The sequence below is a fragment of the Rousettus aegyptiacus genome, unplaced genomic scaffold, assembly GCF_014176215.1.
Source record: "Rousettus aegyptiacus isolate mRouAeg1 unplaced genomic scaffold, mRouAeg1.p scaffold_m13_p_1, whole genome shotgun sequence".
Lineage (NCBI taxonomy): Eukaryota > Metazoa > Chordata > Mammalia > Chiroptera > Pteropodidae > Rousettus > Rousettus aegyptiacus.
In genome coordinates this window covers 2,899,022-2,911,113 of record NW_023416284.1, presented here as the reverse complement: position 1 = coordinate 2,911,113, position 12,092 = coordinate 2,899,022, and the positions used below count along the sequence as shown (strand labels likewise).

Here is a 12,092-nt window from a genome sequence, read left to right as displayed (position 1 = left end):
CAGAGGCCTTCTGATCGACGTTCTGCCCCGCTGGGCTTCAGGGTTTAGCCCTGCCTGGCGCACCGTGCGGTGACCGCAGAGACCGGGCCCTACGCCTGCTGGGAAGGCCGGCTTAGCTGTCACCATCGTTCACTGATGTCTCTGGTCTTGGGGTGCCGGCAGCAGGGCCACAGAGGGTGGGGCTGGCGGGTCTGAGCCCAGCGTGCGGCCGTGGTGCTGGGCCCTTGCTGAGCCTGGCCTGACCCGGGTGTGTGCTTGGGGCTCAGCCCACCGCTGGGCTCGTCTTGTCTGCCCCTGGGGGCCTCTCTGGTGCAGAGCCAGAGAGGGGAGTGCGCGCCCATCTTCTGCCATGTCTGCAGGAGGCCCCCGTCTTGCCCAATGGCTCCTACGATGGCAGCTCCCTGGTCAAGTCGTCAGGGAAGCTCATGCTGCTGCAGAAGATGCTCAAGAAACTGCGAGATGAAGGGCACCGTGTGCTGATCTTCTCCCAGGTGAGCTGCCCCCGGATGGCTGCCTGGCCCCCCCCGCCCCGACTCCGCAGCCCGCAGGGGGCCTTCCGCCCCTGCCAGCCGAGGGTACAGCCTGCTGGCCGCCCCTCGGGGCCGATGCCGTCCCCACGTGGGCTGCGTTCAGGCCATTCCTCTGTGCCCTGGCGTGACGCGGCCCAGGAAAGCTGGCTGGGTGCCAGGCTTGAGGCACTCAGCACGTGGGTTATAGAGACCACCCACCTTCCTCCTGGGGTGCTCCTGGAATGTGCAGGGCCCACCATCGTGTCCTGGCTGGGTCGATAGCCCCCACCCCTCGCCCCTGCAGCCTGGCTTCTCATGAACACTGGGCTCTGGGGTGAGGTCGGGAGGGAGCCCCGAGGTGGGGGCAGCACCAAGGGGCCCTCTCTCCAGCCCGATCTTGAAGTCGCACTTTTAGCATTGCATTTTAGGGGGTCAGAGGCCAGGCTGTCCAGCCTTGGGGCTTTATGTGTTTGTGTATTCACGGTTCCTTCGTCCCTTAGTAGTGTCTGTGGTTCATCAGGATCTGTGCTAGGCACCAGGGGCAGGTCCCTGTCCCCCAGACACTCGTCGTCTATGTGGGAGTCAGTTATGTGACCCTGTGGTCAGCTCTGCGACGTAGGTCACAGTGGTGGTCCGGTAGGGTCCGGGTGCCAACAGTGCTCCCTTAGAGTGGGGCCAAGCCATTGCTCAAAGCCAGAGGCTGGGGGATGTGGCTTCTCTGTGCGCAAAGTACACTGGGAATAGCCACTGCCACTGGGGGCTGCAGCAGGCCGCGGGGTCTGGGGGAAGCTGGCCAAGGCTGGGACCCTCGGCTGGCCCGGAGATGGGATCCACAGTCCTCCAGCCCCTCTGGAACACAAGACGTGATTCTGGCCTGAGGCCTCCAGGGACCGAGCGGGAGGAACTGCACGAGCCCAGGAAATGCGCACAGAGGGAACGTTACAGGTGGAACCTCCCGTCCAAAGCTCACGTTAAGGCTGAATGCTAAGATATCCGACAGAGCAGTAAGTAAGACCCACAGAAAAAATAGAACAGAAAAGCCTGGGAAAGACTTTACGTAATCGTGTTTCGGATCCTCAGAGTAACAGAGGAACACCTGTAAACGAAGAATTCGATCAAGCACGAGCAGAAGGAAATGAAACAAGAATAATTGTCTAGGGAAACGTGTGGAAGTGAAACAGAACATTTCAACAGACTGGACAAAGTCTTGGCCCTGTCGGAGAGCGCGCGGGTGCGTGGGAACACGGCACCGGGAAGCCCCGCCCGCCCGGCTGCAGCAGGGAGAGACGAAGGAGCGCGGCGGGCGCCTCGAGCGGCCCCGACAGCCTTCCGACGGGGGTCGCAGGAGAAGCGGGAAATGACGAAGCAGCCGGATTCGGTGCGAGTTTGTGGACCCGGGGAAGACCCGAGCGCGCAGATCTGAAGTGCGGTCCGGAGTACCACGCCGGGGAAACATAAATATGAGCAGACGCACCCCTGGACGTGCCGCAGTGACGCAGACGCGCCCCCGGACGTGCCGCAGTGACGCAGACGCGCCCCCGGACGTGCCGCAGTGACGCAGACGCGCCCCCGGACGTGCCGCAGTGACGCAGACGCGCCCCCGGACGTGCCGCAGCGAAGCCGCAGCACTTCAGACCGGCCGCCTGCGTGGGGCTGACGGTCACTGTCCTCAGCCTTCTCGTCAGCAACAGCAGCTGGCAGGAGACCCTTGCGGAATCGCCAGCGGGCCGTGGGACAGCGGCAACCGAGAGTTTCACACCCAGCGAAACTATTTTGGGAGTGAAGGGAAATACACAGGGTTGTGGGAGCTCAGGAGGGGTTGCCTTTCTCCTCTCATAGCGGGGAGTGAAGTCAGGGAAGACTGCACGGAGGAGGTGCTGTTTGAGTTCTCTAGGCAGTAAGGGGAGGTTGGCATTCCAGAAAGAGAGTCCAGGTCATTCGGGATGGTTGGGGATAGAAAGCATTGGGGAATGAAGCCCAGGTGGACTGGGCACCGAGTCCTGCCAGCCTGAATGCCAAGTGGTGGGAGCTGGGACTTTGTTCTGTGAGGGGAGAGCAGAGGGGCTCAGGCTCAGGTTGGCTGCGGGGGATGGAGTGAGTGGCTCTGGGGTTCGAGGCTGGAGACTGTTCCCTCCCAGAGAGCCTTTGTCAGCTCTGCCTGGGGTTCCCCCGTCTCCCCGCTCAGCAGGCTGCTCTGTCCTCCCCCAGCTGTCATGCGGTCCTTGTGGGGTCCTTGCCTTTGGCAGCTCCTCAGGCAAATCCTGTCCCTTGCAGATGACCAAGATGCTGGACCTCCTGGAGGACTTCCTGGAGTACGAGGGTTACAAGTACGAGCGGATCGATGGCGGCATCACCGGAGGCCTCCGGCAGGAGGCGATCGACAGATTCAACGGTACCCGCCCTGCCCGGGGGCTCTCGCCTGGGGCCCCGTGCAGCCCGCCAGTCCTTCCGTCCTAACGGCCGCCCCGTAGTTTTATACCAAAAGGAATTCCCTCCACGGGAGCTTCTGGGGGCCCGCCCAGGCGCTAAGGGGCGCGGTGGGTAACACCTGCTTGGAGCTGGGAAGCAGACAGGAGAGAGGCAGAGGGGAGGAGAGTGTCGCCTGTGTTATAAATGAAGCTGGTGCCCAGGAGGCTGGCCGGCGCCTGCGCGCTCCTCATACTGACACCAGATAAACCACCAGTTACAAGCAGTGCGGACGGAGCTGAGCGCACGCGGCACGTGGGCTGCGTCCCAGAGGGCCGAGGGGAAGGGGCGAGGCCACACGCACGTGCACACACACGCCGGTCCGCTCGAGCCTCCCTGGGGAGAGGTGAGGGCGGAGAGGCCAGGGAGGGAGCTCACGGTGAAGGAGGCGCATGGAGTCGGGGAATCCTCAGCCCAACGGTGCCTCTTCACTGTTGAGTTTGTCACAAGTGCCCGTGGGCTCGCTTCCCCTGGGGCTTGTGCCCATTCCCGGCTTCCACCCTCGGAACAGGGCCGGGGCCACCGCCCAAACGTCCCGAGCAGCGATTCCTGTCGCCACTCGTGTCGGACGGGGAACGAGTGCAGTGCCTGTAGGCGTGGCCCCGGCCACGCGTGGAAGCCCGGGCGGCTCAAGCACCGGGGAGCTGGGGAAACTCTGCAGCCACAGTGGGTGCTGTGGTCAGCCCAGGGTCACTTAACGAAGGGCACGATGGCCCTGAGACCCAGTCAGGATGCCTGCGGGTGGCCCGGGCCCGGAGCTGTGACCCCGAGTGGTCTTGGCCGCCCCGACAGCACCCTGGGCCGGGGGCGCTGGAGGGCACGGAGGACAAGGCACTCCAGGGCCTCGCCAGGGGCCCCGCCCAGACTGGCTGACCGTTTGCAGCTCGGGCTGCGTCTGGGCTTCTCATTCTAGCTCCTTCTCATTCTAGCTCCTTCCGTTGGGTCAGGGCTCAGAGCACAGCGGGGGCTCGGGGGGCTGCCATCCCCACCCTGGGCCCTGGTCCTCCTCCGGGTCCTCCGAGTGCAGGTGTGGCCACCGCCGCTTCCCCGCGGTCTCTGCCCCGTCTGCCGTGCCCCCGCGCCCACCCCCCGGCTCTGGACTCGCGCCCACTCAGCGCCCGGTGCTCACCTCTCTTTCCCAGCCCCTGGGGCCCAGCAGTTCTGCTTCCTCCTCTCGACCCGGGCGGGCGGCCTGGGCATCAACCTGGCCACGGCGGACACGGTCATCATCTACGACTCGGACTGGAACCCGCACAATGACATCCAGGTCGGTGGCCCGACGCCGAGCCCCTTGTGGGTGTCTCGGCGGCCCTGGTTTTGTGGGCCTTCCCGTGGCTGTCTCAGGGGCTCGCCTCCCGGGCCAGCCCTGTGGGCTCTCAGCCCCAAAAGGGACCTGGGGAGGCTCCTGGAGGCTTTGTCCACCTCTCCAACTCCTCACTTTTCGGAGGAGGAAAAGGCCCAGAGAGGGCAGGGGATGTGCCCAAGGACACACAGCAACCGGGAGTCTGTCCCCTCACCCTCAGGACCAAGGCCATGGAGGAAGGCCAGATGAGGGAGTCAGTCTGGTGACCCAGAGGGGGCCAGTTTGGGAGGGGACAAGGAGAACAGAATGGGGGGGGGGGACAAGGCCTGTTGGAGGCTGGGGAGAGGAGGAGGAGGAGGAGGGGTAAGGAAGGGCGGGCGGGTTGGGGGCTAGGGGCATGGGAGCAGAGCCACACACACACCGAGTGCTTCAGCTCTCGGGGGCACACACACACGCGGGCGTCTCCTGTGCAGGCGTGTGCACCTGTGCACCGTCCCCGACACGGGCGTGGTCACTCAGACCCATGTCATGCAGCGAGGCGATGCACGGAGCCTCAGGTGGTCCTCATGTCACACTGGGCCGCCTCCGGGCCTCGCTGCCCTTGCAGGGCGGCCGTGTGTCTCCGACACGGGGGCTCGCGGTCCCACTCTTGGCTCACGCCCACCATGAGGGCCCCACGTGGCTGCGTGACAGCCGGCACCCTGCATGCCTGGAGGCACGCTTAGACCCACCTGCACAGGGACCTAAGCCCACCCGAGACCACACGCAGTCCGGAAGTGAGCACGGCCACCCTGGTGCGTGCGCACCTCCACGCAGAGTCACGTGGCCCTTCCCGCGCCCAACACCTCACGAGCACACTTGCATGCCACCCCCCGACCGGTTGAGCATTGGGTGCTGAGCTGCAGGTCCCCCCAGGCCTTCAGCCGAGCCCACCGCATCGGGCAGAACAAGAAGGTGATGATCTACCGCTTCGTGACGCGCGCCTCCGTGGAGGAGCGCATCACACAGGTGGCCAAGCGCAAGATGATGCTCACCCACCTGGTGGTGCGGCCCGGCCTCGGCTCCAAGTCGGGCTCCATGACCAAGCAGGAGCTGGACGACATCCTCAAGTTCGGCACGGAGGAGCTCTTCAAGGATGACGTGGAGGGTGGGTGTCTGGGGCCCGGGGCGGGGCCGCTTGAGATGCGCCTGTCCCCGGCCGGCCCCAGCCTGGCCCCTCTCCCCTCTGCGCCACCCGGGCTCCTGGCCAGTGTGGGTGCTGCCCGGAGCCCTGCAGCCCCTCCGCCTCTGCCCTGCAGGCATGATGTCCCAGGGCCAGAGGCCCATCACTCCCATCCCCGATGTCCAGTCCTCCAGAGGGGGAGCCCTGGCTGCCGGCGTGAAGAAGAAGCACGGCAGCACCCCGCCAGGTAGGGGCCGGCCTGGCCCAGCCCCAGCTCGTCCTGTGCCTGGGGGGCTGCTCCCGGAGGGGAAGGGGGTCTGCCCGCGTGTGTGCTCGGGGACTGCGGTGGGCGCCGGTCACCCTGCTGCTCTGCCGCAGCGCCGGCGGGACCCCGGGGGGCACCGTGGTCAGCGGAGCTCCGCGGCCCAACCGGGCTCCCCGTCTGTCCCCAGGTGACAACAAGGACGTGGAGGACAGCAGCGTGATCCACTACGACGATGCGGCCATCTCCAAGCTGCTGGACCGGAACCAGGACGCCACGGACGATACGGAGCTGCAGAACATGAACGAGTACCTGAGCTCCTTCAAGGTGGCGCAGTACGTGGTGCGCGAGGAGGACGGCGTGGTAAGCCGGTCCGCGCATGCGCAGCCGCTGCGCCGGCCCCGCCCCCACTTCCGGCCCCTCGCGCTCCCGCCCGCGCCCCCCGCTCCGGGCCGCCTGGACCGCCCCCTCCTCCACCCTCCGCACCTGCTCGCACCTGCTCGCTGCGCCGCCGCCGCCGGGCAAGCCCCCCAAAGGCCAGCTCCTGACTCTCTCTCGGGGGACCCCTCCGTGGCCTCCTCGGCTCCCACTGGCCTCCATGCAGACCCTGGGTGCTCCTTGGCCTGCGTGCTGGTGGTGTTTTTGAAGCGGGGAGCCCCCGAGGGCCGGGGTGGGGCTTATGCCACGCTGTACCTCAGTGCCTGGCACGAGGACAGGAAATACTTAGGGAGAAAATGAACAAGTGGATGTGATGGGGGCAGGAAGAGGAGGGCCAGCCGGCCCTGGGTGAGCAGGGGAGGCTTCCCGGTAGGCCTTTCAGTGCACCTTGAGCCTGAGAAGGTAAGGCGCGGTGGGGGCAGCATGAGGCCTCCCTGGGGGCCTCCTCCGGCGTCTGCTGGTCGCCCAGCCGCGGGCCCTGCCCTCACTGGACCCGTGGCGCTGTGTCTGCAGGAGGAGGTGGAGCGGGAGATCATCAAGCAGGAGGAGAACGTGGACCCTGACTACTGGGAGAAGCTGCTCCGGCACCACTACGAGCAGCAGCAGGAGGACCTGGCCCGGAACCTGGGCAAGGGCAAGCGCATCCGCAAGCAAGTCAACTACAACGACGCGTCGCAGGAGGACCAGGGTGCGCCCCGGCTCGGGAGGGCCGGGCCGGGTGCCCGCAGCCCCACAGGGAGCCCCCTGGGCGAGAGCAGGGGCCGGGAGGCAGCGGGGAGGGCTTCCTGGAGAAAGGGGGGCCTTGTGGGCGGTCCCTGGGGCCGGGCGTTTGGGGGGACGAGGTGGGCAGTGAGTGGTCCCGTGACCTCATTGCTGGTGGTGTGACCTTGGGCGAGCCTCAGTGTCCACGTCTGAGAAACACGGATGCTGTAGTCTGAAGTGTTAGCGAACTGTGCCGGGTCGCTGGGGTTACTAAGGGAGCTCGTGGGGAGAAGTGGGTGGTGGCCGCTTTCGTGGTCGCCGTGACCGGGCGGGTCTGCAGGGCCTCGGCGTGGCCCAGAGTGTGGGGGCCTCGGGATGGGCTTCCGCTGGCACAGCTCACTCTGCGCCCCTCTGCCGGGCCCCCCAGAGTGGCAGGACGAGCTCTCGGACAACCAGTCGGAATATTCCATTGGCTCCGAGGATGAAGATGAGGACTTTGAGGAAAGACCGGAAGGGCAGAGTGAGTGTCAGCGCTGGCGACCCTAGGGGGGTGCGGAGGCCAGTTGGGGTACCCCCGGGCGGTCAGGACAGGTGGGAGGGCAGCTGTGGAGGTCTCCCTGAGCGGGCTCACTGTCCTGGGTGAGTTGGTGGGCGGGGTGGGGTCAGGGTGCTCTGGGCCCCTCTGAGAGGCCGTGGTGGGACTTCCCCCAGGTGGTCGGCGACAGTCCAGGAGACAGCTCAAGAGCGACAGGGACAAGCCCCTGCCACCTCTTCTTGCGCGCGTTGGTGGCAATATCGAGGTGGGGCCCAGCTGCACCCCCACGTTCCCATTCCCGGTCCCTTGGTGTATCGGCTCCCCTCTCAGGACAAAGAGCTCGCCCCCGGGGTGCGGAGCACAGGCGGGGGGCAGGAGGGCTGGGGCCCGCCCGGGCCGCGCGCCAGGGCGAGGTGGGGCTGGGACAGACTCGGGACGCCCTGCCCCAGTGGGGGGCACCCGCCGGCCCCGCCCCGGCCTCCTCCGCGCCCCGTCCCTGCCGCCGGCCCCAGCCCGCTCCCCGCCCTGCCCAGGTGCTGGGCTTCAACGCGCGCCAGCGGAAGGCCTTCCTCAACGCCATCATGCGCTGGGGCATGCCCCCCCAGGACGCCTTCAGCTCCCACTGGCTGGTGCGGGACCTCCGCGGGAAGAGCGAGAAGGAGTTCAGGTAAAGGGGCCGAGGCGGCGGCCCAGGCGGTGGCCGCCCACCGCGGAGTGGGGGGACCCGCGCCACGGGCAGCGTTTCTGCTCCCACCGGGCTGAGGGCGTCTGGAGAATTCTCCGCCGTGTGGTCTTGGGTGGCTGGGCTCCAGGCCTGGGCAGGGCTGATTTGCAGAAAGTGCTGACGGCCACCTCTGCCAGAGCGGCTGGTGGTGATGGGGCGGAAAGGTCTGGGTTGCCCGGGGTTGGGGGGGCTGTCCTAAGAGGCTCCTCTGCCAGGGGAGCACCCCTACCTCCCACCCCACCGCCCTCCTTTGGGGGCTCGGTGCAGCAGGCCTGCTTGGGAGGCAGGCGATGGAGGACGTTTCCAGCCAGGAGGGCCCTGGGGGTCCTGCCAGCCCTCGCAGGGGGTCCTTGCTGGCCCCCCACTCCCTGAGCCCCAGTCCCCCCCACCCCAGAGCCTATGTGTCCCTCTTCATGCGGCACCTGTGTGAGCCGGGGGCTGACGGCGCGGAGACCTTTGCGGACGGCGTGCCCCGCGAGGGTCTGTCGAGGCAGCACGTGCTCACGCGCATCGGCGTCATGTCGCTGGTGCGGAAGAAGGTGGGTGCATCAGCCTCCGCCGGGCCCTTCCTGCGGGTCGCCCACGGCCCCGGTGCGCTTCTGGGGTGCGCGTCAGTGGGCCAAGGGCAAGTGCCTGGCCCAGAGCACACGGCGGCCTGGGGTCCGAGCCAGGCTGGAGGGACCAGCCCAGAATGCCTCTCTGGGTGGGGAGTTCGGGGGGTCTGGGTGCCAGGATGGCATGTCACAGGGCAGAGGACAGCGGGACTCTGTGGTGGGGTCTGGAATGTGGGTTGTGGGCGGGAGCGCGTCTGGCTTGGCCAGCCTCGGGCAGAGGTGTGGGATGCCCCCAGTCCCGATGGCAGCTCCGAGGCCCTTACGTCTGAACCATGACCACCCTTCCCTCCCGCCGGCCCCAGGTTCAGGAGTTTGAGCACGTCAACGGGAAGTACAGCACCCCAGACCTGATCCCCGAGGGGCCCGAGGGCAAGAAGCCGGGCGAGGCCGTCTCCTCGGACCCCACCACGCCTGTACCTGCCAGCCCCGCTCACTTGCTGCCCGCCCCGCTGGGCCTGCCAGGTCTGGGCTCAGACGGGCGGGGGTGGCGCCTGGGTCATGGGGTGTGGCAAGGCTCCGGGAGACCCCAGGGCCTCTGCACGCCCCACAGAGGATAGCCTCTCCCCGAAGCTGCTTCCTGCAGATGCGTCACTCTCCTGAGAGTTTCTCTTTTTAATGACAGCTTTGAGGTATAATTCACGTCCCACAGCGATGAGTCTTGATAAGTGTACTGTTCGGTAGTTTTTGGAGTATTCGCAGGGGTGTGCAGCTGTCACCTCTGTCTAACCCCAGAACGTCTTCATCGCCTCCAGAAGACACACGTACCCATCAGCAGTCACTCCCCGTTCCTGCTCCCCAGACCCCAGCCCCGGGCAGCCACTGATCGCTTTAGGTGTCTATGGAGCTGTCTCTTCCGGACATTTGGTGTAAATGGAGTCGTACATTGTGCAACCTTTTGTGACTGGCTGCTTTTACTTGGCATCGTGTTTTCACGGTCCGCCTGTGTCCTAGCCTGTGTCAGTGCCGCGTTCCTTTTTCATGGCCGAGTAATACTCCCTTGAGCAGCGCGAGCACTTTTTGTGAATCCATATGCCAGCCGATGGATTTTGGGTGGTTTCTCCTTTCTGACTGCTGTGAATGACGTTGCTATGAACATTTGTGCTCACGTTTTTATGTGGACGTGTGTGTTTTTCTCACGTGGGTATGCAGCTCAGAGTGGAATTGCTGGGTCACGTGACATGCCTTTCTCAGGAACCACTGCCCTGACTTTCATAGTGACCACATCTTTTTACTGTCTCGCAGGCAGCATGTGAGGGTTCTGGTTTCTCCGCGTCTTTGCCAGCATTTGTCATCTGACTTTTTGCTTAAGGGTGGGTGGTGGCTCTCACTGTGGTTTGGGTTTGCATATTTTTCTGAAGATGAAACCAGTGAACCATTGTTTCTCTTTGGGGAAGGAGCTTATCAGATCCTTTGCCTGTCTTTAATGGGGTATTTGTTCCTGAGCATCTTTTCGGTGATCCATGTATTTACCTGGGCAAAGCATCTGCTCAGTGGGACCTACCTCTCAGGCCTGGGACAGACCTACCTGTCCCCAGGTGACCGGGGAGGCCCTGAGAGGCATGGCGACTCCGAGGACATCCTGCTTCTGAGCACAGTGTGCTCTCTGGAGGCGTACACTCCTGGCTTTGCTTCCTGGTGCTGTGTGACCTTGGGCAGGTGGCTCACCCCATGAGCCCTGTTTTCTCATTCGTGATGGAGATGGGATAGTGCCCACCCCCAGGGCACTTGGAGCCCCTGGGCCACCAGCACGTGGCAGTCAGTTGAGAATTGACTTGGCATGGAGGAGGCGCAGGGCCAGTTAGCCCGTCTGACAGGGCTCCCCAGAAGCCCGGCTCCCTGTCCAGGCCTCCAGCCACCTCTCTTCCCTGCTTCCGGTGGGTGGGGCGGGTCCCCTTGATGTGCAGCCCAGCCCTGTCGGCCCCTGGTTTTGGCCTCCCTGGGCCCAAGGTCCTCCAAGGACCCCCACATCGTGGGTCTGTGGTGGGCTTTCTGGCTCCCCGGGGGTCCCGTCCGTCTCCTAGGGGTGCCTGGCCCAGGCGGAGCTTCCCGAAGGCCGGACCCTACGTGTCTTCTCTGCCGTCCGCCTCCTGCCCCCTCCCTGTGCCCGCCTGCCTCACCTCCTCCCCTTGGCCTTTTAGACAAAATGGAAGCCCAGCTGGGCTACATGGATGAGAAGGAGCTGGGGGTGCAGAAGCCAAAGAAACCCCCAGACGTCCAGGTATGGAAGCCGCCGGTAGCTGAGTCCCGGTGGATGCGGGGTGGGGGTTGGGTGTGGGTTCGTCTCAGGCCCTTCCCAGGACTTCTTCTGGCTCCAAGTTTGGGCCTCTGGGTCTGGGGTCGGGGGGGCAGGCTGGGAGCCAGGAGACCGGGTTCCCAGCCCAGCCTGGCCCCCGCCCTCCTGCGGAGGCCCCAGGCTCGGCAGCTCCCCCAGCCCGTCCTCCGTAGGCCCTACCGACTGCCCTGGACAGAGTGGAGGGCGAGGACAAGCGCGAGAGCTCGGAGGGCAAGGAGAGGGCCCGGGAGGAGCGACCAGAGGAGACGGAGAAGGCCCAGCCCTCCCCGGAGCAGCTGCTGAAAGGTGCGGCTTCCTCGGCCACCCACCCCAGTGCGCCCCCGGGTCCGAGGCGGGCGGCCAGGCCGTGCGTCACTCCGCCTCCCTGGCCGAGTGCTGGGCTGCGTGTGGCTGCCCGCCTGCCCCAGCAGGCCCCGGGTGCGGGGAGAGGCAGGGGCTCGGGGCTCTGCACGCGATGTGGCTGCCCGCCTGCCCCAGCAGGCCCCGGGTGCGGGGAGAGGCAGGGGCTCGGGGCTCTGCACGCGATGTGGCTGCCCGCCTGCCCCAGCGGGCCCCGGGTGCGGGGAGAGGCAGGGGCTCGGGGCTCTGCACGCGATGTGGCTGCCCGCCTGCCCCAGCAGGCCCCGGGTGCGGGGAGAGGCAGGGGCTCGGGGCTCTGCACGCGAGCTCCCACTTTTCCCGGCACCGGAGGTTGGGGTTCGTGGGCTCCTTTTTCATCAGCGATCTCTAAACTCGGTTTGCACCGCGGTCTGAAAACGTGGGTCTGTGTGATGTTGTTTCTATGCGACGTTGTCGGAACTGGCTTTCTGGCTCAACGTGGTCAGACTTTGCGATGCTCACGTGTGCTCGCGGAGAACATCTGTTCTTTTGAATGTAAGGGAGTCAGTATCGTTAGCTTGCTGAGCACAACATACTCCGAATCTAGTTTCCAGTGCTCAGAGCAAGTGCAGTGATTTTAAACACGTGAGCAGAATGATCACTCGTGGGCTGAAACCACATTATAGGAATATTGGCCAGATATTCATTCTCCACCTGTAGTTTCTCTGAAGGGCCAAGGATTACGTGAACTGTTAAACCTTGGTGC

The 12,092-nt window shown here is 65.5% G+C and overlaps 1 protein-coding gene across 3 annotated transcripts in view; it reads left to right on the top strand.

Moving 5' to 3' along the window:
• Positions 1 to 12,092, top strand: part of CHD5 (chromodomain helicase DNA binding protein 5) — a 57,206-nt gene that overhangs the window by 31,438 nt on the left and 13,676 nt on the right. For all 3 annotated transcript variants that reach the window (XM_016165322.2, XM_036227970.1, XM_036227972.1), the window contains 14 exons: positions 360 to 491; positions 2,784 to 2,901; positions 4,118 to 4,242; positions 5,194 to 5,425; positions 5,577 to 5,687; positions 5,893 to 6,065; positions 6,654 to 6,828; positions 7,270 to 7,362; positions 7,554 to 7,642; positions 7,911 to 8,044; positions 8,496 to 8,640; positions 9,018 to 9,177; positions 10,854 to 10,933; positions 11,161 to 11,293. In XM_016165322.2, coding sequence (XP_016020808.2) covers positions 360 to 491; positions 2,784 to 2,901; positions 4,118 to 4,242; positions 5,194 to 5,425; positions 5,577 to 5,687; positions 5,893 to 6,065; positions 6,654 to 6,828; positions 7,270 to 7,362; positions 7,554 to 7,642; positions 7,911 to 8,044; positions 8,496 to 8,640; positions 9,018 to 9,177; positions 10,854 to 10,933; positions 11,161 to 11,293 — 1,900 coding nt within the window. The remainder of the gene's footprint in view (positions 1 to 359; positions 492 to 2,783; positions 2,902 to 4,117; positions 4,243 to 5,193; positions 5,426 to 5,576; positions 5,688 to 5,892; positions 6,066 to 6,653; positions 6,829 to 7,269; positions 7,363 to 7,553; positions 7,643 to 7,910; positions 8,045 to 8,495; positions 8,641 to 9,017; positions 9,178 to 10,853; positions 10,934 to 11,160; positions 11,294 to 12,092) is intronic.